General features: G+C 50.6%; 1 protein-coding gene across 1 annotated transcript in view; it reads left to right on the forward strand.

Annotated features, from left to right (window-relative positions):
* Nucleotides 1-3842: 3842 nt before the first annotated feature.
* ALPK3 (alpha kinase 3) overlaps nt 3843-16471 on the forward strand; it is a gene marked incomplete at both ends in the record, with an annotated part of 32228 nt that continues 19599 nt past the window's right edge. Inside the window, 4 exon segments of the mRNA XM_080351338.1 lie at nt 3843-3895; nt 3897-4049; nt 12202-12240; nt 15191-15312. Of these exon segments, the coding sequence (XP_080207464.1) occupies nt 3843-3895; nt 3897-4049; nt 12202-12240; nt 15191-15312 (367 nt within the window).

Raw genomic sequence — 16471 nt, forward strand, 5'->3', positions numbered from 1 at the left:
GGCTTCTTCCCAAGCCAACAGGAGGGACGGGGACAGGACTTCAGCATGAGGGGACCATGGGCCTTCTGGAGAAGAAGCTACAAGAGACACCCTTGCTCCTCTGCTCACATCTCGCTCCCCTCGGGGCTGCACAGGGGTTTTCACAACAGTGCCGATGGGGGCTGACCAAGGAAAAGCAAGACCAGGGCAATCCCTGCTCCCACCCACTGGTCCTGTCCTTTCCTGGGCACAGGGAAGGTGATGCTTATCACAGACTTTTAGGACTTTTCTTTGTGTTCATCTCCCATCTCCAAGGTCACACAGATGCTCCTTTTTCTTAATTTCTAGATGGTCCAGCCAAGCACTCGGAAATATACCCTTGCAGATTTAAAATAAACATATTAATGGCTTGCAAATGACGGTTCCAGCTGAATATGTGCCAGTAGCTCCGTGTCACGCCTGTGATGCAGAGCTATTATAAAGGCAGTGTAAGTAGCTAATAAAAACGATCATTAAATTAACCCCAGCACTTCCCGGGGCTAAAGATGACACTTCTGGCTGATGCAGCATCTCTTCTAAGAGCTGGAGGTTGCTGTGTTCCCCACAGATGGCTCCTCTGGATTTCAGAGAGAGCATCCTCCATCGTACATGTAGACAAAGAGCCTGTCGTGCTTGTCCTCTGTAATAAGAGCCCTGCCCTGGCAGAGTCTGTATGAATATTTGGTGAAGAACCAGGGGCCAGAGCTTGTTGACATCACATTGCAGAACACGAGGAAGCTTGTGATTTCAGGAAGGGAGGAACACAGGGGTATGCGTGCAGGCTGGGAAAGGGAAGGAGATCTATTTTGTGTGAGAGGAGTGAGAAACATCTGCGACTCTCGCTGTGAGTCAGCGCTGGGTGTGCGGGCAGAGGAGAGCTTTGCTAACAAGGATTGAAGCCTTGTGGCTTGTAGCTTCAGAAAACTAAATGGTGAGACAGCGCACTTCCAAACAGAGACGGAAGCAGCGGGCACTGTCACACTGCGAACAAAATAACAGGAGAGCAGATGCTATGGGAGGAACCTCTGTCTCAGCAGCGTGATGGGCACTAGAACCATTCAGAGCCTGACAGAGAAGGAAAAATACACCCACAGTGTGTCTGGGGGAAGGATTAAACACCACAGCCGCCTCCATTGCACCACAGTTGAGCTACACCTGCGCTCACCACCCAGGGTTCCCTTTGCTCGCAGGGTGAGGCACAGACCCACAGTTTGACTGGGGTGGGAAGGGACCTTTGGAGGCCTCTGGTCCAGCCTCCTGCTCCGAGCAGGATGTCAATCAGTTGCTCATCATCTCGTCCCACCCACAGTTGACTGTGTCCCAGGACGGAGATCTCCCACCTCTCTGGCACCCCCTTGTACTGTTTGATCCCCCTCATAAAGCAATTTCTTCCCCTAATCAGAGCTTTCTTCCTCGCCACTTGCAGGTTCAGTATACCAGTGACAAGAACAGCTGAGGTCCGGGCTGAGTGATCTCAAGCTGACCCACACATGGTGTGTTTCTGTGCACACCCCTCACCTGTGTGGGGTTGCATAGACTGCATATGTCCATGAACACCCTGTGCTGGTCGCTGCCCAAAGTCGCCTCCCAAATCACAGTTGTTGGCTGGGGAAGAGGAATCAGGGTGTCCTGCAGCGAGTGATCCATGCAGCCGTCACCTGCTCTGCCACTTGCTGCTGCGTTCATTCTCTCTCCTGCCCAGGGAGGGTCAGCTCGAAGCCTGCCGGTCTGGAGCTTTCTGCCATCGTCTTCTCACTTCTGCAGTGACGGCTGCCGCGCAGGGGTGGGCAGACAGCCCATCTGCAGCAAATCTGCTCCATCCATCAATCCCGTGCTGGGGAGATGCGGTGTCACCAGCAACGTGCCTGGGGCGCACAGCACAACAGCTTGACAGGCACGACAAAGGTGGAACAAGAATAAATCCAATTTTATTACATGTTATGTTTTCATTTGGTATTAAATCACTGCTGATAATAGTTTGTGACATGTAGCCACCTTTTATAGCCCTCTTTTGTGCTGTCTTTTTCACGGAGACTGAATAAATACCAGCACGGACGCTCTCCCGGGCAGCCCAGGATGAGATCCAGGCTGCTGAGGTGTGGGATGGTCCTGAGGCCAACACAAGGATGCGATGGCCGGGGTTGCACCAAGCGGTGCTGCCAGCCGGGGCCAGAACCCGGGGAATGTTGTATTATACCTGAACCTGAGACATCATCAAGGTGCGTGAAATCCCCCAAGTCGAGGCAGAGAGTGTGGTGGTTATTATTAAAAAATAAATTAAACATAGAATAATACAATCGTAGAATCATTTCAGTTGGAAAAGACCCTCAGGGTCATCAAGTCCAACCATAACCCATAAATACTTATTTAAATATCCTTATACCTCTTTTAAGTCCATAAAAAAGGTGCTTTTTGCTCCTTTCCTGGCCCATAGAGAAGACACTAGTAAGCACACCTCAGACTATTCTCAATTCAAACCCAGGTTCGTTCGCAGCCTCAGTTTTGCTCCTTCCCAGGAAAGACCTTTTTGCAGAGCCAAAGACTGGTAAGCACCGGCAACCTCCCTGCAAAGCGCTGTGAGAAACAGCACGCAAACAGGCTGAAAGGAAGAAAGAAAGAAGATGTATTCTAGCAGGCATGTAGAATCTTTTATACTTATTGCAAAAGCAGAAATTATTTCTAGCAAAAAGGTGCTGTTCAGTTGATGGTGTCTTGCTGTCAGCTGCCGAGCCACTAACTCTCATGAGAACCTGTATTAAAAATTGTTCAGAATTGTTTCGCACTAACCCGTGTCTCTGAGAACCTCATGTCCGTCTGTCCAGCCCTCCAGGGATGGTGACTCCAGCACTGCCCTGGGCAGCCTGTTCCAATGCCCCACAGCCCTTTGGGGAAGAAATTGCTCCCAAGATCCAACCTCAACCTCCCCGGGCACAACTTGAGGCCGTTTCCTCTCATCCTATTGTAGGGAACAATTATTTTGCAAATTTAATAGGCCCAGACAGGATCTCTCATCACAGCAATTTTTTTAATAATGAGATTGCAAGACTGGGTGTTGTACCCAAAGGTCGGCACACCTAATAGGGCAAAAAGCCCCTGCTTATATCCCCCAAAATCCCGGCCACATTTTCCCTCCCCTGTTCCCCATTGGTTGGTACTGCAGGGTTTACAGACCACTCCGACGCTTACAACACCCTTCCCTTATCAGTCTATTTAAGATATGGATTCCCGGTGCTTTGGCTACACTTCCTCCTAAATTACCTTGTAAATACAGGTATTGGTATGTATACAGGTGTCAGTATATATTGCGAGAAAAAACTGTGTTTTACATTAAGGATTCATAGTCCGGTGTCTGTCGGTCCTTCCCCCTGCTGGGGTCAGGCACCAGCTCCTCAGTTATGTAAAACAACAGTTCTTTGTTAAGTATTCCTTACACTGTCAGTTGCCGCCTGGCAGAAGAGGCCAGCACCTCCGTGCTCCTGCCTCCTTTCAGGCCGCCGCAGACAGGAGAAGGTCTCCCCTCAGCCTCCAGTTTAGACACAACTTTCTCCCGAAAAGCTGACCTGGAGCTGGCAGTGATGGGAGGGAGCGCGGGCAGAGGCCAGGCCCCCGTCCCCAGGGGCAGGAGGGCAGGGGAGCCCGGGTCTCCAACCGCGGGACACTCGGCCTGGGTACCTGGGTCTCGAACCCGGGACGCCGGGCACTCATCCCGGGTGGCCAGACCCTCGTCCCGGGCCCCGAGCCGGGGAGGCCGGGCCAGGCCGGGCCGGGCCGCGTCACGTCGCCGCCGCCCCCGAGTGACAGCGCCATGTGCGGGGCGGCTATAAATGCCGGCGGTGAGTGACAGGGGGGGCAGCGGCGGCGGGGGCTGGGGCCGGGGCAGCCGCCGCCATGGGCTCGCCCCGCCGGGCCCTCGCCGGCCTCTACGGGCGGGGATCGAGCAACATGGACGGCGCGGAGGAGGCGGAGAGCGCGGCCTGGGCGGCCCGGCCCGACCGGCGCAGCTACCTGCTGGGCATCCGGCCCCAGAACAGGTGAAGGGCCGGGGCCGGGGCCGGGGCCGGGGCGGGTGGGTGTCCCCTGCCCGGCCTGGGTGGGGACAGGGCCGCGGTGACATTCCGAGAGGCGGGAGGGCGGCCCGGGCCGAAAGGCGACACCAGCCGGGGTGCGTGGCCCTCGGGCCTCGTCCTCCCTGTGGTAATCGGCAAAAGACTCTTTAACCTGTTTAGGAAGTGTTGAAAAGCAGCACTTTTATTACAGCGTGCCGGGCACTCGGAGGATCGCTCCTCGAATCAAGTGTGCGCGTGATTTGCGCTTCTTGGTATTTATTACATACACCTACTGCATAATTATTTGTTTCTGCCACTTAGTTGGTGCTTTAAACATAAATTATTTCCAGGCCCCCGCCCTTTGCCGGCAGATCATCTTTGGTATTCCAGAGTCTTCATCGGGGTGTGGGGTGTCCCCGGTGTCCCCGCAGCTGGTGCCCCCCGGTGTCGGTTCCTGACCCGATTTACTGAACAAGCACATTGTCACTTTGTGCTGCGACTCAGCAGGAGTCACGCAGCTCTTCCTTCATTTACTGGAACATTCCGCGTTCCCGGCTTTCGAGCCAAGGACACCCATGTCCAGCCTCTATAGGGCTGTTGTTTCTCTGTTAGGTTTCTGTTACATTAGGCCTGGTCTTGCTCCGTTAGGCTTAGTCTTGCTACATTATGCTTAGGCGTTTCTAAAACATTTTTGTCCCTGTCTCTGGGGTTGAAAACCAGGTGGCACTTGGGCTCTTGTTTGCCATGGGCCAGCCCATCGCCTCCCAGAAACGGGCCCTGTTTGGTGTTTTGTCACCATTGTCACCGTTGTCACGCATCGTTTTATAGCGGGGCAGGTGAAGCCCTGACGGACACGAGCTCCTGCGCCCCTGGAGCCAAACCCGCGCGCAGGATCCGCGCTGACCTTCCGCCTTTGTCGCGCGAAGCCGCGCGTGTTATCAGCGCCAGGCTCCGAGCGAGGGGCCCGCGGCGTGTGCGCCTTATCTTGTTGCCAAAAAGGTATTTCTACAATGTAGATAGGGGCTGTGCAGCGACGCGAACCGCATTCCTGGGTCAGAAATGGCCTCGGGCAGGGGGTCTGGGGTGGGAATACGGCTTTGTTCGCAGCTGTGATAAGCATGTTGTCAGATGAGGCTGGCTGCGGTTAGCAAATGCAAGGCAACGTGCCAGCGAATGCAAAGGCGTCAGTGTTTGTGTTAGTTATTCAGAATAAAGCCTATAAATTACTTTGAATTCACTAGGAATGCTCTTGGGTCTGTAAGCTCTTGAAACCAGTTCCCCGTTGATGATTTATAAATAGTCCATTTCCAGCGTGTCGAGGCTCGATGCCTCAAAGACTCGGAGGTTCGTAAAAATAAATACAGGGCCAAAAAGAGATAAAAACGCGCCGCCTGGAAGTCAGATGTTAGAACTGGGGGAATGCCAAGGTTTAATTGCCTTGATTCAGTTCCTTTGTGCTTGTACGGTAACGTGCGATCTGAGTGCAGTCTGCCTGCGTGCGGTGGCATCTCCAGTACCAACCAGTGACCCTACAACCCGTGACCACAGACTGTTCCGTGCTAAGGAAATCTGTAACCGAGCCCCATGACTCTGTTCTGCGGATCACAAGTAGAGAGAGTCTTTAATAAATAAGGTGTTGAGGTGGTTTTGTTGCCTGTAGCTTGACTTTTATTCCCTTCCCGAGTAGATTCGACTTGCAGTGTCCTCCGGCTCCAGCACGGTAAATCTGGAAAGGTCTGAGTCCCAAACAAAGACTGACAGGCAACGGGACTCTGTATTACCACGTTCAAATCAGTGCATTCGGTTTCCACAGATCATTCAACCCCTTTTTTCAACCCGCTTATGTACTTGGTCCTTGAAGGTAATTTCATTTGGCCCCTCAGGTTCGGTGGCTGCCCCTGCTGTTGTGAGAAGCGGTGGATAAATATCTGCTACATAGCAAAATTGCGCTTTCCCCGTGGTCGTGACACTTTCAGTTCGTCTAATGAATAAAGGAGGAGTAGCACAAAAGTCTCGTTCCCCACACAGCCCTGAACAAGTGCTGAAGGTTTGAGCCAAGATGTGCGGAAACTCTTGCAAGGGCGTGAATCAGGTTTGGTTTTTGTCCTGTAATTCAATAATGTATCACAACAATTCTGGAAGCGAGCGAGTGGAACGGTGTAGCAAGAAGACTTTCAGAAGGCAATTAGGAGTTTAATTAAATCCAGGAACATCTGGAGAGCTTGTCTGGGAGAACTTGAAAAGCAAGACGAGCGACATGCGTAACGGCAGATAACATTCAGCTGAATTTGAGTCTGTCGCTAACAAAAGTACGGGACAAATGACACAGGGTTCCAGTGGGAGGCTGCGGTGCTGGTTAGAAAGCAAAAATGGGTATTTTGATCTGAAGAAGATGGTTTTTTCAGGCTTCTCTTTTTCTGTCTTTATATGTATTTGTCAAGTGTGTTTAGCCAAAGAATTTCCCTGCTCTCTTCACCCGTTCTGAAAGCTGTAGTGGTGTCATGTGTGGTGACATGATAGAGACACTTAGGGACATGGAAATATCTTTATGAAAAGAAACTGAGGTTAGGAATCCCTGCTCACAACCGTGTTTCACCTATGCGCTTGCATTCATGGCCCATATAGAGAACAGTCTGGATCATCTTGGTCTCCCTAATCCTGTAGGAAGAAAAGGATGTTGTGTAAATTGAAGGATATTGATTTAGAAACCAGGACTCTTTTTTTTCCTGCTTTTTTAACTTGTAGAATTTGTCCGAGGTGGTGTTGCAGGGGCCAAAAGAACAGTGTTGAAAATGGCCGTAGAGAGAACATAATCTCTTTATTAAACAGAACATTCAGGATATTTACTTGTTGTGCCCTTAGGAGCTGGTCTTGAGGAAGAATCTTCTCTGTGAGCAGACACCTTGGTGACAGGAGATTCCTGGCTTTCTTGTGTCAGCCTTTTAGCATCCCTGACACCAGAGGACCAGTAGGTATTGGTTTGGGTTTTTTGTTGTGTTTTGGTTTTAACTCTTATGTTTCAAAGCACTTGACTCTAATAACTTCAGGCAGCGGGAGGAGAATCTGTCAGTCCTGAGCTGCGTGAGCTGTGTTCATGCGCCACAACCTCCAGACATCTCTTTAGGTCTCCTTTGTGTAAGAATTAGCGGAGTCTGGAGAACTTATTACGCAGAGACATGCAACGTTATGTAAAACCTTACAGCAGAGGCTTTGCTTGAGTCCCATGCAAACTCCACCGTTGGAAGCGATCTGCACCTCTCCTTGCTCCTCGGTCTCGTTACAGCGTGGCCTCCTCGCTTAAGTATCTTTCTACTGTCAGAGCCGCATCACCCGCGGGTATTTTTAGAGCAGAGTGACATTGCCTCTGGGCTCTTCTTGGCCGGCTGGCCCTGGCTGTGGTGGCAGTTAAGCTCAGGAGAGCGCCTTGCCACCTGGCTTTTCTGGCTGGAAACCATTCCCAATCTTGTACCTCTCGCTTTGCATGTAATATCAGATGAAGGTGAAGGATCTGTTACTATAATAAAGCGAGCTGAAAACACAGGAGGGCTCGTTCCTGAAAAGCGTCTTTAGCTTTCCTAGTCCGGAGGAGTTCCTTCTGCAGCACTCGGGCACCTGTAACTTCTTGCGGGACTTTGCTCTTGGCAACAAGTGCTGTGAATCCTTGATAAAATACCAGCTGTGGCATCTGAGCGAGTTCGGTGCGTCCGTCTTGTTTGACAGAAACGTCCCGAGCTCTGAAAGCAGGGACATGCAGCCCCACTTGAAAGGCACAAGGGTTCATCATCCAGGGTAGAAGTGTTGTTTTCCTGTGGGTGTCATTATGTCTGAGCGGGGATCCTTGCCGGTTGTGCGCAGTGAATTACAACCCCAAACTGCATTTTTCAGCCCCCTTTCTAAAGCCTCCTGTCCATATCTCCTAGAAAGCCAAGTGGAGCTGAGTCTGTAGGCTGAGGAGCGATGACCTAAGGCTGGAAGATCAAGATGTGGAGCTGGGCAAACAGGGCTCTTCACACCCACCGTTAAGATACAGAATATATCACGTGTGTGAACTTTGCTCTTCTCTGGAAACCTCCTAAATGGGCCATTTCCCTCTCCTGTGGTTGTGTGGAGGGGGCAGCGTGGTCTCCTCTGCCCTGGCCACCTCTTGTGCTACAGCAGAGGCGCTTTCCAGGGGACAGAGTTAAAACCGGTTCTATCCTCAGTCTGTCTTAGCCAGGGGAGGAAGGTCTCAGGTGGACCAGGCTGTTATCTCACGCTTTAAGCATGGCCTGCTCCGAGGAGAGGAAGGCGGGACAGCTCTTACCAACAACTGTATTTTCACCTTCACAGCCACAATCTTCTGCGCACAATCAGTTTCCAGGAAAGTGTCAACGTACGTTTGATTGTCCAATATTTGCTGTGCTTTCTTCTACTCTTTCTCATTCCTTCATGTCTTTCAACTCGCTACCGGTTTAATTTGGATCATAAAGGCAGCGATAATTCAGAGTTAAAATACACGGATCTGAGCCGTCCTACAGGAACGTGTAACTTAATTTATTGTTCCCCACCTTCTCCGTTAATGAAATCTAGCTGTAAATTGTTACACACAAGTCTGTGTTCATCTCAGCTCAAAGTAAATCACCTGCAGAAAAAAATGCTGTATTTCTCCAGCTCCGACATCGATTCGTTCCATGACCTTGACAAGCGAAGACTCAATACATCCATTTTCCACTCTGTAAAATAACAACGTGACTCGTACAGCTCCATAGCACTCACTTTATCGCAGCGTTGCTGATAGTTACTGCCATGGTATATGAAACACGAACGCGCTCCTTCTGCGTGTGCGTGAAGTGCTTGATAAGAAGCGAGACACAGGGCAGGGAAAAGCTCAAGCACAACCATGTGTACATGAAAACTTAATTATTGCCTTTTAAATGTTGAAAACGGTTCGCTCTGACAGCTGAGAAGGCGCTCGGGGTGGTTTGTATTTGTCTCAAGCAGAGTTAACCTTGGAGGCAGAGAAGTTCATGTGAAATCTTATACTTGGAAGTCCGCGTGTGTAAAACATGCCCAATAATGTCACGGGTCACGGTGCCAGCGACAGGGACCGTGTGCGGGGCGGCCCGGGCGGCCCCGTCCTCGCGGGCTCGTTCTGAGGAGCTTTGTGCAACGTTCTTTCTGCGAAATCACGACGCGGAGGGCTCGGCGTCGCTGCCGTCGCTTTGCTGTTTACTCGCGTGAGGCTCAGTTTTCGTCCTGTGGAAGAGCACTGAAATGTTTCCTTTGAAATTAATGAAATGAGTGACTGTTGCAGCTCGAGCAGATCAATTCCATTTGTGCGTGTGAAGATGGAGCTGCTGTGAAGCCTATTTCAGGGTCTCCTGAGCTATTTTGACTTCCATATGGCGACGTGAGCTGGAAGGAGGAAGATTTTGGTATCTCAGGGAGAAGAAATACAGAGAGAGGAGAATTCCATGGGAGGGCTTAGAGAAGGTGCTGGATTTAAAATTATGGTTTTTAACTTTTTAACAGTTAACTTTTCATTACATTGGGTGATGTACCAGCCTGGCCCATCAACTCGAGCGTATTTTAAGTGATGAAAACAAGTGTTGTTGACAGTTCTGCCTCCTCCCCTTGCAGCAAGACTGAGATTTGACAAGTGCATGAAAAACGGGAAGACTGGCTTCACTTCCTGAGAATATCACGAGCAGCTGAAGGCCTAAAACCTTTAAGAGGATGATAAGTGTCCAGAGGAGTTTGAAAACATCGAATGAAATGGAATTTAAAGAACTGAGGCTGGTGGAAGGTACATAGTAGAGGGGCATAATTCTCATGGTCTGCTGCGACTGTGGTTAATAACAAAATCTGTGTTTTCAGGGCTTTTCACAAGCTGTGAAAAGGTGTGAGACAACAGAGGTTTTCCTGGCCATGCCCAGCATTAATGTAATTAACACGAAGGGAAGCGCCACCTGTGCTGGTTGAACCATTCAGAGCTGCTTTTCCTCGCTCTGGGCTTCAATCTCTGGTCTGAAAAGCAAATTTTGCTCAGCTCCGTAGCATATTGAGGTTAAACCTCAGTTAATGCCTGGGTCTTTGTGGTTATGGCTTTTTTCTTTTGATAATATCAGAGCTCCCCAGGAGACTCTCAGCTCGTGTTCAGCCGCGTGTCTCGGGATGTGCGGTGAATAAAACCCAGGCTGTGCGCTCAGCCCTGCAGGTTTAAACAAGTACTGACCAGGCTCACGGTTTGATGACGTCCATGAGCACAAGATGTTCGTGGCATCGTGGCACAGACACCTTCATCCTGCCTCTGGCTATTGGTGCGATTTACTTTACGTCCGAGCCAAGTCCTGATTCGTATGCAAGGACGTGGGCTTAAAACCACATTTCTGCCTAGGTCAGCGTTCTCCTGCAATCGTTTTAGCGTCTTTGCTGCTGGCTCCTCAAGCAATGCTGCGTCCTCAGGATTCCTGGGGGCCAAAAGGATGTTTTTCACTTGTGTTTGGATCCCGAAAAGCTGGGAGGTGAGACATAATTCATGTTGATGCCCGTGAATTGTGTTTGCAGCTGGACAGAGCGGCGCAGGGACCCAGCACATTGGCGCATTGTCTCGCAGCTCTGGGAAGGACCTAAAGACAAAGTTCCTCTGTGTGACTTCTCCTGCGGAGCAGGACGGGTCGGGTGGCCGATCCTCAGCCTGTTATGGTCGGTGTTTGATTTTTCCAGCTGGATAACGCCCGGTCTGCTCATCCTCTGGCTGTGCGAGCAGCAGTTGGTGCTGGGGGGGGATTGGGATCGGATGGCCAGGGGTGGGGAGGGTGAAGCTGCTGCCAAAAAGGCAAGTGCCACCTGCGTGCGTTGGGTTAAAGCTCCTCCTGAGCGCCTGTCTGAAACATCTTCTGTCTTTGCTCTCCTGAGGAGCCATTGAGCTCTTCAGATGGCTGGGGCTTGTGCACAAATAATTGCACTTTTTCATTGGCAGAAGCGTCAGGCCTTCCAGCTGAGCTCCTTTTATTTGCATGGCGATTCCGCCCCCAGAGCTGGAAGTGCTATGTGGTCGTCAGGAGGCCTTTTCAGAGCCCTTCTGTGATCAGTTTTAGGGCAAGACTTGAAGTCCCACTGCCTTCTGTGCGGTTGGGACACCCAGACGAGTGTGAGACCCAAGGATGTCCACCTTGCTTCTCCACACCGGCTTCTGTAGCATCATCTTCAAGTGCTGAAATCGGGTTGTTCGGTGCTGGGCTGAGGTTTGGCCAGGCTGCGCGTATCGATGTGGGGATTTGTGTGTCCCCACTGGGTGTCTGCGCTGCAGTCGCTTCAGTGAGGCCGTGGTGTGGGCAGCATTAACACGTAGCTCCGCGTGGCTACGAATGGAGCTGACGTGCTGTTGGCTCGCTGCTCCCTAGCTGCGTTTAGGCTTTTGTGGGTAAATTCATGGTCTGGGAACTGCTCCTGGTCGGTGTGAGGGGTCGTGTCCTGCAAGGGGCGGCTGCCACCATCCCACAGTTGGGGAGGACATGAGTGCTTGAAGATGGTCCCTTGGGAGAGCTGGTGGCCACTGGTAAGTAGCTCATCTGGGTGTTCCTTGTGAAGGACTTGGGTCTTTGGTTATTTTTTTCTTTTGAATTATTTAACGCTCTAACACATTCCTGCAAGAATCCCGTAGATTCTTGTAAAGCCGACTTCTTTTCTTCGATTCTCACTCTTTTGCCAGCCCACAGCGGTTCGCTTGGCACGCTGCAATAGCCGCGTACAGCGCCCAGAGGGGCTTTGGCTTCTCCAGAGGGGAAGCACAGAGGGTGACCCGCTCGGGACCCCGTCCTGCCGTTTAACGCGCCGTGGCCCAGTGGGCTTGCCTGCTTTGAGCGCGGTGCTGCGGATGGTGCATGGAAGGCTTCTCGGGAACCTACTGGTGTCGGTGTCCTGACACTTATTCTCTGCAGTTAACAACCATTTCATTTTTCCAGCCTTTGATTTCCATTGACAATGCGGCTTGCGCGGCCTGGCACTCGGCCTGAGCGAGGCAGCTGAACCTTCTTTTAATAGGAACTCTGACCTGCGCAAAACGACTCATCATTAATACGTCTCTGTAACGATTTATTTCAGCTCCTTTTCATGCTTTTCTTGTCTAATGGTTTTTATGCTGTTTTTTGCTTAGCTTATCAAGCAGCAGATTCTCTCCCTCCAGTTTAGGAAGGTAAAACTACATTGCATTAAAACTGCTCTGACCAAGCACTTTGCTGAATCTGACTGCACATGATTAATCTGTAATGCTTTGGTACTAATTAATTAGTAGAGAGCCCTGAAGTGATCTAACAGCCTTGTTCTGCATGATCCAATCCCTAATACTTGCTCGAACTGCAGACAGCAAAGTGAATGTTCTTTGTAATTCCTGTGTTAAGGTGCAAGAAATATTCCTCTTTCATAGCCAAACGATGGGTGTTCAGCTACTTCTTGATATTAAAGTGAGAATTCCATACAGAGACATTAAAAAGTAGATGTGCCTGCCCTGAGACTTCCCCCCTGCCACCCTGTGCAGATCTTCATTCATTTGGACCCTGCCCTGAAACGCACCCGTGGGGCTGCACTTGGACCAAATCACACCTTTGGAAGTCAGTTGGCGTCACTGGTTTCTGCTGCCGGAGCAGGTGGAGGAGCAAGGGTGGAGGGAAAGGCCTCTCCACACCTAACCAAGAAGTCAGGAAAAGAGGAATACACTTCTCAAATCTCCTTTTCCTGCAGACTGCTTTTGTATGGAAATCCCTCTTTAATGTCAAAAGGCTACTGAATTGCTGCTGTCCTCTTCCTGGGCTCTGGGGCTCTTTCTGCCACAAAGATGCAGTTTTGGGAGGGCCTGAGGAAGAGCGGCTGCCGCCTTGTATCACATTTCTTGAATGCTCTGAATTACTGGTTTAGAAAGCGGTTGGAACTGGACAAGTCTCCTTGCAGCTGAGAGCCCCACAGTCTCCAAACCCCTCCGTGCCCCACACGGTGGTTTCTTTGAAAGGTTCAACAGACCTTCCAGGGCTTCTGCCGAGTGTATGTTGGGCAAGTGGCCTCCGATTCACCTGCCTGTGGAGCCCCCAGCCACTGGGATGCTGCTTTCCTAAACCGTTCAGTAGCCTTTGCTGGATTTCACCTGGCTGTGGGGTTTGCACTGGATGGACCAGACTTACTCCTGGTGCACGGTACTGGGGTTAAACTGTGTCCCGAGTGTCACTCTGTGTGTGCTCACATCACTTCTTGTCGAGATGCTGATCTGGTTGCTCTCCTGCTGGGGTAAGAAACATTCCCTGATGCTTGGGAAGTTCCTGGTGTGGAGCTAAAAGGCATTTACTGGTCTAGGGCTGGGGGTCTGGATTGAAGGGGCCCTCAAAACCTCACCAGTAACTGCCTTGGTACCGGATTGTCTGCCTTGGTACTGGATTGTCTGCCTTGCTCTTTGGAAATGGGAGGTTTTTTCTCCTGGGGTTGGAGAGCGGGAAGGTGTTTCTGGTCTCTGTTGGCTCCCTTTGCTGGCCTGCTAGTTGTGTGAAGAGTCGCTTGCCAGGACCAGTCTCCTGGGGCCCATTGATTTCCACTGTTTTTTACCCCATCCCATATGTGTGCTTGGACGTAGTTGTCATAACACTCGTTCAGTAGATGAGGCAAGTTTGCAGCAGCCCCTTTCCCGCACCCGTACAAGCGTGACCCTCCCACTGCACCCCAGGGGTTTGTTGCTGGGGGATCCATCTCCCGGCATCTCTTACAAACCCATTCTAGCAGGAATTCAGAGTGAAAACCCCGATGCTGCAGCCTCCAGGTAAGTTTTTGCGGTGGCTGGAGCTCTCCCAGCCCCTTTGGCTGTGCACACAGTCCCTGACCTTGCTGGGTTCATGCTAAATGTGGGGTTTTTGTTGTTTTTCCCAAACAAATCTGCTTCCTCAGCAGGTAGAGCATGAGCAGCAGCCGCACCAGCATCCTGCCTGCGAGCCAGGGGCTGCTTGTGGGGCTGGGGTCCCCCCATGTGCCCCTCTGCTCACAACAGAGCTGTGTCAGGAATGGTTTGGGGGTTTGTTCCACCTCTTGCATGTCTCTAGAAGCTCATCACTTGTTTAAGGAATGTCTTTTCACTGCTGGAAATGGTAGAAGTAGAGCTGCCGGTTCTCTCGCAATATTTGCTGTTCCTCCTAAGGTCCTTGCACTCGAGACCTCGGAGTCCTCTTTCTCTCTGTGTAAACATGTAGTGTTTTAATTACAGAAGGAAAAATGAAAGAAGAAGCTCTTCCCTTCCAAGAGCCCCAGAGTGCTATCGGAATGAAGACCCAACTTGGAATTAAATCATTTTCCTTTATTTAAGAAAGCCCAGATCTCCTGGGCCCTCTCTTGGCTGGCAGTGCCCTATGAACACGCTGATTTATCACTATCACTGAACAGTGCTTAAATGTCTGGAGAACCTAAGGTCCATTTTTGAGCTTCATAGGTTGCACTGCTCGGATAGTTCTGGCTGTTTGGGTGTCCCACCCTGAACTTGGAGGACACAGATGGAGGACATAGTGCCAGAGCCCACCCACAGCAGGGAGAGGTTAAACGGGGAAGGGATGTCAGCTTCACGTTTAATTCCTGAGCTCAGAAAGCTGCAAGCTGGGCTTAAGGTCACTTTGGTGAGCCGTCCCCACAGCAGGCAGCCTCGCTTCATTCAGAGTTGTGTTCAGAAGGGATGTTCTGTTCACACTTGGCCTGAAACCCCAAGGGGAAGTCTTCACAAATCAAGTCAAATCCCAGTGAAGAGAACAGACACTTGAAAGCAGCACCCGGAACGTGAAGCTGACTTTGTTAGTCTTGCTTTGAGCCTGCTGGCTGATCAAAGCAATGTTCTGCTGCAATCAGGGACTCAAATGGTTCTTGACATTCATTACCCCGATAGCCACAGGGGCTGAGACAAAGGGAATGTCCCCCAACCGACGCTTTGAAGTGACAGAGTCATCTTAGGAGTGAAAAACAGTCAAATACCTGATGCTGGGCTGGACTTGTGAACAACCCAGTGCAGGCTGATGGGGGAAAGGAGGGTTGGCAACACGAGCACAGGCTTCCCAGACGAGGTAGGAAGGGGACCCTTTGGTTTTCTAGTACTTTGATCTCTAAGAAATGCTTCTTGAATCTTCCAGGAGCACCTTCTGCGCAATCATTTCTCAGCTGACGGAGGAAACGCAGCCGCTCTTTGAAACCACTATCAAATCCCGGGCTGTGTCCGAGGACTCTGACGCTAAATTCACGTGCATAGTGACAGGTAACGGCGTCTTCAGCGAATAACCCGGTCCTGCCTCGCTTGCTGGACGTGCGCTAGTTAAACTCTGGAGCAAGTGATAACAAGAGAACAGATTAACAAGTCTGCTTTTGTCAGGCTGCCAAGTAAAGATTCAGCAATTGCATGATGATTTCAGCTTTAATTCAGGGGGCGGCGCGGGGAAAAACACCTGAGGTCGTAAAGAGGCAGAGGCATAACCTAACATCTCGAACAAGGCAAATTAAAGACCATAAAATGGAATATGCTGGTTACTGCTTGGGCCAGCTACATTTGATTGTCCTAATCTCTGCTAATCCTGGCCTCATAGCTTAGGAATTTGCAGTTTTGAGGACCGAGGCTGTCGCGCTGCAGCCAGCCCCAGCTCTTTGCTGCTGTAAATGCTCAGAGCGCAGCTGCATTTGCGTTGGTGAGAAACTTCTGTGCTTGTCAACAGCTGAAATAAAAGCCGGTTTCTGCCTAATGAGCTAAAACCTGACGCTGGGCAGGAAGGGGTTAGGGCTGTGAAAGGAGGAGAGGCTGGAAAAGAGAATCGTGGTGATGTGGCATGGCGGCCCATTGGTGGAAAGGCAAGCGGCTCCTTTGCTGGTGAGCTTTTGTCCTTTAAATACAGAGACTCTAAAACCGCTTTTTTCCCATGATATGGACTTGTTTACAGCTCTGTGACCCTTCCTGATGCTGCACGTTACTTGTTCCAACAGGTTGCTCAGTAAGAGACATTCAACAGGTCTATAAGTTTTGGATTGAATGGGCTATCTCCAGTTAGTCAGAAGGACCAAGAGTTTCCTAAGATTTAAGGTATCTCATTTGCCATTAGAAACATGCTGTAAAGGCAACACAGAGCCCTTCTGAGAGCTGCTGGCTTTGAATTCTTGTCTGTTATATAGATTCACTTGTTTTACAGGTCTGGTTTCTGAACTCGCAGGGGTACAACTGAAATATTGATTTTATCGATGCTTAGTTTCAGCAGCTTCTGGGGCACAAGTGGGGAGATCCCTCAGGGATTCGTTAGAAGAGCTTCCCCAACTAGAGATTTCTAACAGCAAAAACTTGGCGTGTTGTGCAGTAGCATGGAACTCAGCATTGTGCAAAGCAAGAGTGCTGGAGGTCAAAAAATCAGTGATGTTTAGATACGCTGGGAAAT

This window comes from Nesoenas mayeri (genome assembly GCF_963082525.1).
Source record: "Nesoenas mayeri genome assembly, chromosome: 11".
NCBI lineage: Eukaryota > Metazoa > Chordata > Aves > Columbiformes > Columbidae > Nesoenas > Nesoenas mayeri.